Below are 15,496 nucleotides of genomic sequence, written 5' to 3' on the forward strand. Positions count from 1 at the left end.
TGTCATTGCAGCAGCAAATCTGAATCCAAGCCCACCATATGCCTTGGCTGGGTCCATATGGAACTAATAACCTGTGTAATAAATGGCCTCTTGTACAAAGCAGTGTTGAGGATGATTTTCTTCCAAAGCTATTTTTCTTCCTCAAACTCAGAAAAGCATGGAAATCATTCCCAATTTTGAGTCTTTTTTGGTCAGAAATCTTTCTAACTTGAAGGATTCTTGCTTACACCTCACTCCCATCAGTCCTGGAAACAGGTGTGGATCTGGAAAACCAGGTTTAACTTGGAATGGGATTATTGTGGATGGGGATTGGAGCAAGCTGCTCTAGTGGAAGGTGTCCCTGCCTGCTTCAGGGGTTGGAACTGGATGAGCTTTAAGGTCCCTTCCAACCTAAACCATTCCATGATTCTGTGATCGTTCCATGTTACAGCAACTACTTCAGTATCCAGTTTGTGCAGTTACTGTATGTGTGCAGTGGAGGCCAGCTGTGGCTTCTAGAGGGTGATACCTGCTGTTCTAGAGGGTGTTAGCTGCTGAGAACTGTTTATTATGCTGATTCCTCTTTATCCTGCTAGTCTGAAAGATAGGGGAATTTAGGGATATTTTAGTTGTCTTATTTTAACCACACAAGGGATGAATCTCCCTGCAAAGTTTCCCTGCAGTGCTGGGATTCACACTTGAAAGGCAGTTTTCCCCTTCCTTGTGCTTTCTTTAGGAGGTATTTTTAGTTTGGGAGCTTCTTATTTAAGCAGTTCATAACCACCAGCAGTGACAGTTCTGTTGGGTATTCATTTGATAACCTGAGAGTAAAAGCAAGTTTGCATGGTGTCGGATATGGAATCTTTTCCTTTCTGTTTGCACCCACATGGGAGCTGATACTTGGCTTAAAGTCAGTCAGTGCTTGAAGCCTTTCTCTTAGCTACATACATTGTATGTGAATGCTGGGTTTAATTATGGGAATAATAGAAATAGTTTAAATGTTGATGGAAACTCTATAAGGAACAGATTTAGACCAGTTGTGTGACAATATGTATTCATACCAGTTGATATCACTGTACTAATTCCAACATACATTGATGCACTCAGGAGTGACGCACACAAATACATGTTTGGAGTCAATGGATATAGACCACTGTGTTGAAATTGGGTCTTTCCACCTAATGGCTGTGCTTTCATTAAGCTGGGAGGCTGCTCTCCTGTTCCAGATAGGAAATGGAAAAGGTGTAATGAGCTTTAACAGGCAGATTGATTATTTTCTCTCTGTTCTTGGGTGGCTTTTGCTAATAGGAGGTTATGAGTATTAAATGGAACATTTCCGTAAGGGAACTGTTTGATTATCCTACCCTTTCTTCAAAACCCCAGTAAATTAACTGACCAGAACGTTATATTCAATGGAATGTGGGATTTGGAAAGCAGTGTTAATTTTGGGTTTCTTTTTCCTGTTTCTATAGCTTAGATATCAACATGGGCTGAGTACCCCAGATCTCCGGCAAACTCTTCCTAACCTGAAGAACTTCATGGAGCTCGGGCTAATGGTTAGATGGTAAGTGGGGTTTTTGTGATTAAAGAGGTGGATGCTGCATCATACTTAGATATAAGCAGTTAAGAGCTTCACTAGAGTTAAGCATACTTGAAGATGATGACTTTCCCAAACTACAGACTATGGAAATGTCCACAATATTCTGCTATTTGTATGTGCTGTTGTATTTTCTAGATGATGGGCCCATAACCCTTCCCAGAGGGGTAGGGAGATGCAGGGGGAGGATGTTTGAAAAGCAGTGCCCTTCACTAGAGGGAGGTGAATTAATCATCATAGAATCAACTGGTTTGTGATGGAAGGGACCTTAAAGCTCATCCAGCTCCAACCCCTGTCACAGGCCAGGGACCCCTTCCACTGGAGCAGCTTGCTCCAAGCCACTGTGTCCAACCTGGCCTTGAGCACTGCCAGGGATGGGGCAGCCACAGCTTCTCTGGGCACCCTGTGCCAGCGCCTCAGCACCCTCACAGGGAAGAGCTTCTGCCTAAGAGCTCAGCTCAGTCTCCCCTCGGGCAGGTTCAAGCCATTCCCCTTGGCCTGGCCCTATGGTCCCTTGCCCAAAAGCCTTCTCCAGGTTTCACGTCAGCCTTGTTGAACTTAGTGAGGTTTGCACTGGCAAAGCACAGTTTCAAAGCCCAGAAACACTGGTCCAGTGCGCTCTAAGCTGGTGTCCAAATCACTTGTTTTGGGAGGAGAGTCTTGGCAAAGGAAAAGAAATACAGGAGTAGCAAAAGGAACATCTTTGAGCAATGCTGTAAAAAGTGTTGCCTGATGGAAATTCAGCTCGGCCAACGAAACAGTGCAAGTAAACAGGCCCTGAGAAAAGGCAGCGCAGTCCCTTGTGCTGTTTTATTCTGTCAGTAATTTCAAGCACAGCTGAAAAGATTCTCCTTCCTTTTCTTCTTATCCCCTAGCAAGATGCATAACCCAAAGCTTTCTTCTTTGGGGATAACATTACTGTGAGGTTTCATGTGGTATCCATCACTGCGATGTAAAAACACCGGAATGGTGTGTGGTCCCCTCAGCAAATCTGGAAATGAAGGACTGAAACACCAGATCCATGGCTTCTATAGTGCTTGTGTGCACTCCTCAGTGGAGGGGAGGGTACAGGTTGTTGATGTTCCCTTCTGACTTGAATAAGCAGTGCTGAGATGTTAAATGGGAATCACTTTCCACATGGAGGCACCTGTAAGGTACTGTGAGGGTGCTGAGGCACTGGCACAGGGTGCCCAGAGAAGCTGTGGCTGCCCCATAGCTGGCAGTGTTCAAGGCCAGGTTGGACACAGGCGCTTGGAGCAAGCTGCTCCAGTGGAAGGGGTCCCTGCCTGTGGCAGGGGGTTGTGACTGGATGAACTTTAAGGTCCCTTCAACCCAAACCAGTGTGGGATTCTCTGTTCTTCCCTTCTGACGTGTGCTGCCTTTGAAGAACAGATATTGGAAGCTTTAGTTAAGCCTTAGGGGCTTTGCTGTCATATAGCCACTTGTTTTTTTTCCTATAGGTGATACACAGTCATTAGCAAGACAAAACACATGTATTTTGGCTGGATAATATTTCAAAACAAGTAGAAATATGAAGCATGGTTCTCTGGGAGTATCACGTTCCCCCCTCCCTGTCTGTCTATGCCTCATTTCCTTCTCACCTCCAAAACATGTATGAAGAGTTGTTCATTTTTAACTCTTCTTTTTGTTTTTTTTTAAGGCTAATGATTCTAAACAATGCTTCTTAGTGCTTCCTACTAATATACATGGAAATGGGGCTTTACAGGGAGTCTAGCTCAAGGGGAAAACCGGCTAGACTTCCCTAATTGGGCCTTGCAGTTGAGCACACACACATAGCAGAGTACAGATGCCCACTGTCTCGTGGATAATATCTGATTGCAGAGATTTAAACAAGCTTAAAGGCCACCCGCTGTTCAAATAAGGATTTGAAGGAATTTTTTTGTTTTCAGGATGCTGGAGGTGAGTTACATTATCCCCCATCCCACAAACCACAGTCCGTACAGTAAGTCCACATCATCCTTCACTTGCAGCATGGGAGCAGGAACATCGAGTCACAGGATGGTTTGGGGAGGAAAGGACTTTAAGAACACTTTGTTCCACCCCTGTGCCATGGGCAGGGATGCCTCACACTAGATGAGGTGGTGATGGGTTTTTCTTATCTACAGATACACTTGCACTGCCTGGTTGGTTTGGTTTTGTTGGTGCTGGCCTTCAGTTTCCTTTCTTAGCACTGAGGTCGGGTTTTGGTGTACTTAAGTTCTGTCAAAGCATAATCACACTGGTAAAAAACAACACACTGTAATTAGTTTCTCTTTGAACAGGACTGGTTTTAACTCCTGGCATGTGCGTTGTCCTTGGTTTTGCTTTTGAATAGAGACATTGCTCTGCAGTTGGGAATGGAAATGAATCCCCTACATATGCAGGGTGGTAACAGGAATACAGAGTTATTTCAGGCTTAACTTCTTCCTCTGGTAAGCATCACAGAATCCCAGACTGCTTTAGGTTGAAGGGACCTTAAAGCTCATCCAGCTCCAACCCCTGCCACGGGCAGGGACCCCTTCCACTGGAGCAGCTTGCTCCAAGCCCCTGTGTCCAACCTGGCCTTGAACACTGCCAGGGATGGGGCAGCCACAGCTTCTCTGGGCACCCTGTGCCAGCGCCTCAGCACCCTCACAGGGAAGAGCTTCTGCCTAAGAGCTCAGCTCAGTCTCCCCTCGGGCAGGTTCAAGCCATTCCCCTTGGCCTGTCCCTACAGGCCCTTGTCCCAAGCCCCTCTCCAGCTTTCCTGGAGCCCCTTTAGGCACTGGAGCTGCTCTAAGGTCTCCCCTTCAGGAGCCTTCTCTTCTCCAGGCTGCCCCAGCCCAGCTCTCTCAGCCTGGCTCCAGAGCAGAGCTGCTCCAGCCCTCGCAGCATCAATGTCTAGTTTTAAGTACAGAACAGTTTCTTTAACCCCTTCAGATTAAAACAAACACTGCCCCAGCTTTTGTGGAAGCTCCCATCTATTTCATGCTTCTATCAGAGCAAATTTATCTTTCAATCTTTCCTTCAGCCTTTGCGAGCCTCTGTCCCCTCCGAAGGTTTGTGGAGTCCAGTGCCTTTGCCTCGAGGTGTAATTGTGTTGCTGTTGGTCCCTCTGCCTGGTGAGATCTGGGTTGTTTTGGTTTCTCAGGCATGACACTGAAATGATTAATACATGCTTTCACATCCCAACATGCCTGATTTATTATAGCGAGCTTGCAGGTCTACAAGCTCTGCTTCCCTCTTCATCTCTCCTGGCACCTATATTCTGCTGTATTTACTTTGCTACCCCCCCTTACACAATATTACTTGTACTGTATATAGACAAAATCAAGACAGATCTGTTGGTCCCCGTGCATACTGTGATGGAGGCTACAGGACTGCTTCTTTTTCTGATATCAACTCTGCATGTCGACTCTTAAGGTGAAAGATGATGAGACAAAGTTGTTGTTGATTTAGGCTGTCTGGGTTGTGGTCCCCAAATCTTTTCTGTTTCCTTTGGGATTAATTCTCTCTGTTTCCAGTCTTTTTTTCAGTCCTGGAATCTCACTGGCTTCCAGAAAAGCAGCTCATTTTTAAGATTAGCTTTTGCTGATGCAAAAGGCCCTGTGCAGCTTTCCTCTTAAATCCTTTTCACTCTGGAGCACGCAGTTTACTCCAGGTTTTGAGACCAAACTGTACATTTTGATCCTTGGTTTATTCCCTTTTCCGTGTTCAGATTTATCTTGCACAAGTCAGACTCTTTAGGTCATTGCATTAAATCAGGAGGCTCTTGCATTTTCTCTCCTATTCTTCAGCTTAGTTTTATTTACTCTGTGTAAGGAAAGGGATAGCATTTGTGATTATCAATAGCGGGTAAAGAGCACATCACCGACTTGAGCAGTGCAGCGAGAAGAAGGCTTTATTCCTAGTGAATAGATTAGGCAAAAGGCTCATCTAATTGCTGGCCAATACGAGATAGTCCTTGAGGTCTTGTCTGTAGTCAGGGAGATGTCCTTTTGAGCCTGCATTTAAAAGCTGGACTCAAACCCACTTGCATGCCAAGGCTTAAATCTGTGTTTCGAAGGTAAGTCTTGATTCATGTACTGCTAGCTTCAAGAGGAGCCTAAAACTGAACATTTGAGTCAAGCAAACCCTGGTAGCTTAATTTATGGAGGTTTTCTTTTTGTCTAAAGCGTGTGTCAGAGTTTCTTAGCTGCCAAAAGACCCAGTTTCACCTTCACTTCATGCTGGCAGCCTCCCTTTTGCAGCCCCGTGGCTATTGTGTGTTCTTGAAGCAGGAATCTCCAAGAAGGTGAGAAACTATTACTGCTTTTTAGCACGCTTGACATGATATTGGCTCGGAGCTACGCTTGGAGCTTCAAACCTTTCAGATGGCTATAAACCAACTTAAACACCTTCATTTAGCGTTCTTGCTGCCATGAGGTCATAGTTTGCAACAGAAAAGATCAAATGGTGTTTAACTTATGATTTTTTGCTTTGGGTAAGTATTCTCATACCAAAGAGCTGTAGCTGTGGATACTGGCTTGGGGCCAGACAATCAAGATTTAGTATTTTGACCAGCTGTGATCCAGTAATGTCCCTCCGAGGAAACATTTTGCGGAGAGGAAAAGATACATATTTGAGCCTGTGAATTGTATTCTGTCTCTCATAGTGCTTTACAGTTTCTCCGAGCCCCTTTGCAGCCAGCTTAAATAAGCACAAGTGAATCTCAACTCAAGGAACCTTTTCTTTTTGATTGAAGCTGCAAACAGATTCCAACCAGGACGGCTAAAACAACAGCTTCACAAGTGGTTGTGTCCTGCTTCCATCACTTTATCTCGCCTGTTTACAGCATGGAGTCTGCATCTTGTGCCTGGGGGCTGCAAGAATGCCCAAACGGACTATTTATTAACAAGTGAGAACTAATATTTGGGGGGGAAAGCAGCTACTTTGTAGTTTTGCTGCCACTAAAACTTAGAGCTGAAGTTAGGTTGTTATGAATTGGCTTTTGAGACTTGAATGCAATTGAAGCCTTCAGGTGGGTGGGGATGTAATTCTCTTATCTGTACTGTCCAATAAATCCGAGGCTTTTCTTTCCTAATTCAGAACTTCTGCTTCCTGATAGAAACTATACACACTCCCATACGGAACCACTTCGAGGCTGATCCAAGTTGATGACTAAAAGTCCTTAAGGCCTGATGGCAGTTCATCAAATCAGGTTTTATCCTCCACTAGTGACAGGCCATTCTTTTTGGGCAGGTGTCCACACCAGTTTGCTGTCTCAGTGTCAATGACCCTAGAGTAATTACTTGTGGCTGGAAGCTGAACTGGTTCAACTCTAGTAATTCAGGTCAAGCTTGTACCTCGGAGTAAAGGACTATGTTCCTGCAAGCCAAACTCTTGTCACTGGTGACAATACCTTACTCTAAAGGTTCTGGGAGATAGGATGATAGTTTTCTAATGTGACTTGCTTTTTTGCTATGTTTTTGCTATGTTAATTCCAGAAGCTGTGAAGCTGATAAAGCATCTCTTTCTGTGGGCTTTGCTTTGGTGCAGTGCTATGAATTCTGGTAACAGTACAGCCTTTTCCTGAAGGAAAATGCAAATGGAGCAGAGATCCTCCATCAGCTGCCTGTTTTCATGAAGAGCAATAGCAAACTAGTCTTTCTGAGCTCTGTGCCTCTCTGTACACATTGCTTTTGACCCAGACCCTTCAGCCTGACTTCTCATTCCCACCTGGAGGGAGGTGATGGAACAGGAAAAGACCTGTTGACTTAACTGCTTAACCCACTGTACCTACAGCCATTTTGGTTTGATTTTACTTGCCTGCAAGATTCTGACCGTGGTTCTACTTAGTATACAGAGAGCTCTTCATCTTCTAATGTTTGCTTTATACACGCTTGTCACACGGCCTCACCTAGGTGCTTAGATAGTCCTTGTGGTTGACAAGAGGCATCTTGACAGGGTGGCTTTCCACTGATGATGAATGGCTCTCAACAGGGGATTTGAAAGAAGCTGTGGCTGCCCCATCCCTGGCAGTGTTTAAGGCCAGGTTGGACACAGGGGCTTGGAACAAGCTGCTCCAGTGGAAGGGGTCCCTGCCTGTGGCAGGGATTGGAACTGGATGAGCTTTATGGTCCATTCCAACCCAAACCATTCCAGCCCTTCTCCCACACTTGTTTCTTCTCTAGTGGCTGTGGAAGGAGCCTGGGCAATGACCTCTTAGATGGCTGATCTCCAAAGCCCTTTGTGCATATTGACTTTTATCTGAATGCCTTAGGTAATACTTGATAAGCACTTAAGCCATTCTATTGACTTCATTTCTGCTTTCCCACTTTTGGGCCGTTATGCCTGTATTTATTCCTTACTGAAGTTAAACCCATCCCATTTGTATTTATTGGCAGCAATAGGTGGTTTCAGAAATCTGCCCACGTGTGTCTCCAGCAGCTTAAAACCTGGTTCTGTGCTCTTAAGCAAGATCCATTTCATTGCATGTAGTTTAAGGATCCTGCCTGCAAGTGCTTTTTGTTCTGATTCATTACTTTGAACACTTCCATGATAAATGAAGATCATTCCTGCTTTACTGCCCTATGGGGCAGCCCTCATGTACTCTATTAACTGGGAAGTTATTTTGTGGATGAGGGAGATTAGCTTTGTATTGCTGATACGTTCAGGCTGTTAGATCACTTAGTATACATCATCCTGCCACTTCAACTTACTAAGGAAGGGAAGATTTTCTTTGGCTGCTGGTCTAAAGAGGTATTGTTCAGGCATACATAACGTGTTAGCTTGAATGGCCTTGTCATAACAAGCTCTTTAAAAGCTCTCCTGGTCCTGCAGACTAATTAATTTCTCACCCATTTGCCTCTAAGGCCTAGATTTACAAAGGAATGTGGGCATGTTTCTCTTTAAGAGGAATTTAGATTTATATGCCCACCACAACAGTTTGTAAAGCTGCTTCTCCTGAGCTAATTGGAAACCACAGTTCTCATGTTGGTTTACTCACTGAGATTTCTGCTGCGTGGAAACGTTGTTGTGCCTACATTGGGCTGATAAGCCCTTGCTTAAAGGCAGTTTGGGGTTCAGCAGTTAAGCAGTTTTACGCATGCTTGTCTTTGACCTTTAAAGCATCTGACCTAAGAGGAATGAATTTGAGCAAGTTGGAAGGGACCTTAAAGCTCATCCAGCTCCAACCCCTGCCATGGGCAGGGACACCTTCCACTAAAGCAGCTTGCTCCAAGCCCCTGTGTCCAACCTGGCCTTGAACACTGCCAGGGATGGGGCAGCCAAAGCTTCTCTGGGCACCCTGTGCCAGCGCCTCATCTCCGTAACTATGCACACACCACTTGTCAGCATCTGTAGCACATCCTGCTTTCTGGTTTGCCACCTCTGTTGAGAAGGCTCCGAGTTTGCATTATAAAGGGCTGAAACAGCAGTAGAAGAGGAAATGTAATAGTTTTGCTGCTATCTCTCTACTGTCCAGAAGCGTAGTTCCAAAAAGCAACTGTTCCTTAGGGTAATTTGAGGGCTTTATGGAAAAGAAGAAAGCTCCATGCATTTATTAAAGGGCAGCCTGGGAGGAGGTGAGATGGGAAGGTAAAGAGTAGCAGTACTCCATGCTGCCTTCCCATGGGGAGGCTGCTTTTTCTCAGAGAGCCTTTTTGCAATCTACCTTATCCTATTTACAAAGGGGAGAAAGAAAAGGGAAATAACATGGAAAAGGATCCATTCCAGGGACTACTCTTAACTGCTATTCCAAGATTTTCCCCTGCATTACAACACCCAAAATGTGTCAGGCCTTGAGTAGAAAGAGTTTCTTTTTAAATGGAGCTTAGACTCATACTTACAGCGGTTGAATCTTGGAGTTACACATTCAGCACATCAGGAATAGCTGTACTCTTTATTATTTTTACATTTGGAAGGAAAAATGAAGCAGTTGTTTTAGTTAATGGACAGCACACTATTTGCATATAGCCTGGTGATTGTACTTGGATAAGGATTAAACTGATGAAGGAAGATTCATGTAACACACCCCAGATGATGTGATGGGGATGTTCCAAGTTACAGAACCTGAGACACAGTGTAAGTAGCGTATTAAATAGGAAAATCAAACTTGTAAATTAAGCTTGATTAGTTCGTTCTCGTCAAGAAACAGAGGTTGATGTTTGTCCAAAAAGCTTTGGAATGATTGGCACAGGGGAGGAGATCTGGCAAAGAGAATCCTCTGTAAATAGCAACGTTTAGTGTGGTTTTACTCCTTTGTGTAACTGTGAGGAGAGTCCACTCCTGCAAGAAGTCACTCTGAGAGGATTCAAACTCGCTTTTGAGGAGTTTATGATGGCCCAGGACAGGCCCTAAATACATAAATGCGCGGTCAACAGTAGTGATTCATAAATCACAGCTTCGTCCCATAAAACAGTGTTAACAGTCCGAATTAACATAATGTGGTGGTTTCTTGGGTGATTGACTTCAAACCATAGAGCTTTGTAAATGTTCCTCCAGGATCTTCCTGGTTTTCAGTAAAGCTGTCCTCTGGGGTGTCTTCTGTAGTTCAGATAGCATTAAACACGTTTAGGGGTTTAGCACTTCAGGATACAAGTAATTGGCCAAACAGAGCTTGGATTTGCGATAAAGTAATTGCTTCAGCCTTTGGTTAAACGTCTGTAGTGCTCATGAACGTGCCTAACAGCTGTGATTTGTCCTTCCCTTCTTTTCCAGTGACCGACACCATACATCCAGCGCGATTCCTGTTCCAAAGAGACAGAGCTCTAGCTTCGGCAGGTTGGATATTGGCTTTTCCAGTGGGCTTCCTTCTCCAGATAAAGGACTCAGAAAACGAGCCAGCACGGGAAACGAGAGACTGCAGCACAAAACTCCTCCTCCTAGCTACAACTCTGCTTTAACACAGCCCGTTGCCATCTCAGCCCGTGTAGGAGAGTTAGATAAAAAACCTGGGTCAATATCTTCTTCTTTGGATACCTCTATGGACTCTGCAAAAGGAAACACCAAGAAAGGTGAGAACTTGTGCAGCAGTTTCAATGGAGAAAGCAGGAGCTTAAACAACACCCAAGACCAGCAGGAGTCTTTCTTAGGACGTACTAGTGCAATAAATGGGGCTTTCCTACCTGGTGAGTGCTCTGGCACCACAAGCACCGAGCAGCCCTGTGAGTTCCGCCCCGCGCTCAACCCCGTCCTTTGCTGCACCGTGGAGCAAGCAGAGGAGATCATGGGGATGGAAGCGACGGGGTTCAGCTCGGGAGATCAGCTCGAAGACTTTAACTCCATCCCAGTGGAACACGCCGTGGCGGTGGAGTGTGATGAACAAGTCCTAGGGGAGTTCGAGGAGTTCTCTCGGAGGATCTATGCACTGAATGAGAACATGTCCAGCTTCCGCAGGCCAAGGAAGAGTTCGGACAAGTGAGCTGGGACCAGGGGGTTGATAGCAGACATGGAGGTGAAATCAGTGATGTGGGAATAGAGATGAAATTGCACTTATTCTTTATATTAATTATATAAAAAAGAAAAATAAAACCAGCTAAAGCTATTTCCTATGGTGGTAGACAAATGGACTTGAGCACGATAACACAGGATCATGGTATATTCAACAGCCCAGGTACATTTTGATTCTGCTTCCAGTCCTCTTACATGGTATTTATAATCTGTTGGAAGGTTGGTTTGGGGGGTGGGTTTACGTTTTGGAATCCATTTGTAAAGGCTTTCCTGAAAACACCTTTTAGTGCTGATTCAGGCCCCTTCTATGAGTATTTGTTCATAATTATTCTTTAAATTTGTTTTAATCCTTTTCAGAAGAAAGAAGTAAATTTAAAAGCACATTTATGGTAAGATCTCTTTACTTTCTCCCATGTACTCCTGTGTTCTCTTGAGCAATGTAATCAGTGTTCCAGAAATACCATGGGTATTTGTTCTCTTTATCATTGGACAGCTTTCTCTTGGCTGTGCTCTGTAGCCTTTCAAGTTCTAGTTTGCACTGATGGGTCTTCAGTTGGTGATGTGAACTTGCCAGAGAATGAGCACCTCCATGATAGCTGCAGTTTTCTTACACCTGATGAATCAGAAATGACATTTAGTCTTCTTTTCCCTCCTCCTTCATACTGTTCCTTCCAGTAGAAGCCTTGAGGACTAAATCACTTCCAAGGTTCCATATAAGTCTCAGCCTGAACGTTCCCCACTTCAACCTCATCAGTAGCGACCTAACAAATGCACTATGCGGGGTTCAGTGGCCACCCTTTGAGGTGTCTAATGGCATCTATGTGCCATGAGGCACTTCACAAGAGCCTTCATAATAAAACCCAGCCTGAAAATGCAGTCAGCACTTTGGAATTAGGCAACTCTGTGGAATCTGTAGAAAGGAGGCACTCAGCATCATTCATCTCAATGAATACCCTTTTAACCATATGTATTTTAAAGGAAGAAACCTCCAGTGCTTTGCTGGAGATGTGCTTTTGCTCTTACATAGGTTACCACTGGCACACGTGTTCAGCTGCACTAATGGGAAAGCAATTTGCAGCCTCTTCAATGATTCCTGGTATTCGTTTCAGTTGGGATTTCATTGCTCTTTGCTTTCTATATTGTATACCCAAGAATTGGGGCTCGGGTTTGAGCTCTCAAATATAAAGATATATAGCAGAATAAACACCACTTCTTCATGCCTGGCTTTCCCCCCCCAGTCTATGCTTTCTTTTGAACCAATGACCTAGTCTTTCTCCTAACTTCACATAAGGCTAGCCTAAATTAACGTCTTCAAATGTGGATATGTATAACCTCAACTATCTGTTGTCAAAGCAAGACATGTATGTGAGAACCAATATACATAATAATAGCACTGTTCTAGAATATGCATCTTTCCAGGTAACACCTTAATGATTGTATTAAAACTATATTCACATTTCTTCTGTTAGCTTTTAAGGGTTGTGTCTGCAGTTGTGTTGCTGGATCAAGCCTTGCTACAGTGATTCATGGTCTTTGGTCTGTCCTAGTAGGATGTGCTAGGTGGAAACAGAAGCAGAGGCCTCGATTCTGTAAGTCACTGAACATGATTTCAGGTGCAGACTTGGGCATGGACACATTCATGAATATCTTCTCCCCTATCTAAGCTTTGTTCCAACCTCATGAAGAGCTTCCCTAAAGGCAGTGCTGCAGCAGCGTAAAGCATCAATATGATCTTTGAGGAGAGATGGGTAGGAAGCTCTTGCTGTGCTTTGGTGTAGATAAGGAAGAAATGAACACCTGAAAGCACACCACTTACTCATGAAGTGGGGATAAGATGCTCTGTCCTGTGACCTGATCTTCCCATCTTCTGATGGCACTATAATGCTAGGTGAAATTGGGCAACACTGAGTCAGTTGCAGGACCTCAGAGCAGCACAGACCTGTTTGTAGGCACCCTCTTCTCCTTTCCTCTATGACAGAAAGGCATTAGCTTCTGTGTGGTGGTGACTTTTCAAAGCAACCCAAAGAGTAGTTGTGAAGCCGCTGTGTTTGGTAAGCAAACGTGGAGCATCTCCGTGCAATTCAGCCCCGTGTGAGATTAGGTCCATAGAGCATCAGTGGGGCTTGGGATTGGTTTTTATCACTAGTTTCAGATTTTCTCAGGTTGCACCCAACCAAATGAAGTCATTCCCCCCCTAACCTTGATGTCCTATTGTTCCTGTTTGAACCCTGTACTGGTTGATGTGTCAGACACGATGGTTGATTCCTGCATCTGCCGCATGAGTCTGTGACCGGGCTTCCTATGGATGTACCTTTAGTAGCCCTAAACTTGTCCCTGTATTTCTCTTCCACTCTTAACCACTTTCCATCTGGAAGCTGGTGTGCAGGGGGGTGGTGTCGTGGGGCTATTTAAAGTGTTAACAAACGTCTCATTGCTGTGAGGATGGGGTTGAACCCCCTCCAACCACCTCATAGCCACTACTTTTGTGTTTATTTCTCCCCCCCCCTTTAAATACCTTTGAAAAGAGCATAATGGGAGAGAAGCAAAGAGTAGGTTTGAAGGTGAGATGATGTATCACAGCGTGCTTTCCACTGGCAAGAGCCTTTCAGTTCCTGCACAGCTGTGACACTGTTAAATGTCTGCAAATGTCTTTAAGCAGAGACCACATTTCATTGCAGTCCTTTCCCCTCACCAGGAATTCCTGACATTTCTGAGAGTATTAGTTTTGGAAGAGCGTATCCCACTCTTATTTTTCTAGCAAGCGCAACAGCGTTGGCTTCTCCTTGCTTGACCAGGTATTGAAAAGAAGCAAACCCGGAATATCCCCTAGGAAATGCCACATTCAAACCATGTTGGTAATTGCAGGAAAGCTCATCTGTATTTATAAAATAAAACTGATTAGTATCTCTCCACTTGTGCGTCTTCTCTTCATGGCTCCTCTCTGTTTGTTTTCCTTCCAAGCCTGATTTCAACCACGGTGGCCTTCCCCAGCCCTAAAACCACTCATTGACTCATCATTCATCGAGCCCATATTGATCCAAATGGGAATATTTGGGCAAAGAGGATGTGCTGAAGACCTGGCTGCTTTGCTGGCTCTAAATCCCGATTCACACGAGACGGTTAACGCAGTTCTGTTTCACTCTCCTTCCAGAATGATGGCATGCAGCTGCAAAAACAGCCGCAGGCTTCAATGGGGCTGGAGACATGGATTTGCGAAGCTTTATGGATAGTGGAAACACTGTGTTCCATTATCAGGGAGACTTCCCTGCTCCTCCTGCAGCTCTCTGATCTGAGCTAACAGCATGTGTCCACCTAAAGAGCTGATGTTCCTCTCAAACAGGAGTCTGCTGCATAGGTCCTGGGAGGAGACTGTCCATGGCATGGAGTTGCTGGTGGGAAGCAGAGTACAGATGGTTGGACTTGATGATCTTAAAGGTCTTTTCCAACCTGGCTGATTCTGTGAAGAGCTGCAGAGACCATCCAGGTATCATTGGGGTAACAGGGTTGTTTTTGATGGTTTGTAAGGTTTTAGTTTTTCGTTCAATAATATGAAAACTGGTTTTCCCCTTGGGAATTGTCAGATGTCAGCTCTGCTGCTGCTGAAATCTGTCAGAAAGTAGGGATAAGACAAAGGGAATGGCTTTGACCTGCCCGAGGGGAGACTGAGCTGAGCTCTTAGGCAGAAGCTCTTCCCTGTGAGGGTGCTGAGGCGCTGGCACAGGGTGCCCAGAGAAACTGTGGAGTGCTCAAGGCCAGGTTGGACACAGGGGCTTGGAGCAAGCTGCTCTAGTGGAAGGGGTCCCTGCCCGTGGCAGGGGTTGGAGCTGGAGGAGCTTTAAGGTCCCTTCCAACTCAAGCCATTTTATGAAGGCAGCAGATAATGGCAGCATGGTGTGGCGACTGCGTTACCCATCCCTACCCAGACTCTAATCCCAGCTCTACTTCTTAACAGCTCTGCTGATTGTGAGTGGTCCTTGGCCTTCTCCATTGGAGAAGCCAATATCCCTCCTGCTGGCTGCTTCATTGCTGCCAGTGCTGCTGATGCCAAGTACTTCTATTTTCAGCTGAGACTTACACATGCTACAAGCAATGGAGGCACTTTAGGGAAAGAAAATCTTTTCCTTGCAGGATATATCCTAGTGGAGGATGCTCATGGACTTCTTTGCCCTTGCTCAGTGAAACTCTGCAGCAGAAGTCCGTTATCCCTTCTTTTCAGCCCTTGTTTTTACTGTTCTGCTTTCAGGACCCTGGCTATGGTTGTTGGTCTAAAGTTAGGCAGAGAGTTTGGGGTTGTCCTCTGTGATTTCCTCTGACCTGCTCAGAACATGGCTCCCGGCTTTGGCAATCGTGTTCTCATTGTAATCTTCTCCCTGCAGATTTGCAGTGATGGTGAAATTTCACAGCAACCTGATCCATCCTCCATGGTTTAACTGGAGACATGAGCACGCTGGCAGAGAGACAGACGGACCCTTATGCATGTCTGTTTTCTATGGCTGTGGTTCTGTGTGC

General features: G+C 45.0%; 1 protein-coding gene across 4 annotated transcripts in view; it reads left to right on the top strand.

Moving 5' to 3' along the window:
* The window catches only part of UVRAG (UV radiation resistance associated), a 96,522-nt gene extending 82,625 nt beyond the window's left edge, over positions 1 to 13,897 (top strand). For 3 of the 4 annotated variants that reach the window (XM_061351401.1, XM_061351402.1, XM_061351400.1), the window contains exons 14-15: positions 1,452 to 1,543; positions 10,256 to 13,897. In XM_061351401.1, the coding sequence (XP_061207385.1) occupies positions 1,452 to 1,543; positions 10,256 to 10,958 (795 nt within the window). In that variant the 3' untranslated portion in view covers positions 10,959 to 13,897. Of the gene's footprint in view, positions 1 to 1,451; positions 1,544 to 3,418; positions 3,962 to 10,255 lie in introns of those variants that run through there. The other variant, XM_061351403.1, reaches the window with a different exon arrangement.
* The last annotated feature ends 1,599 nt before the right edge of the window (positions 13,898 to 15,496 follow it).

This window comes from Neopsephotus bourkii, unplaced genomic scaffold (genome assembly GCF_033783945.1).
Source record: "Neopsephotus bourkii isolate Nb327-2 ecotype Australia unplaced genomic scaffold, CSIRO-AGI_Nbou_v1 NB_580, whole genome shotgun sequence".
NCBI classification, from domain to species: Eukaryota; Metazoa; Chordata; class Aves; order Psittaciformes; family Psittacidae; genus Neopsephotus; species Neopsephotus bourkii.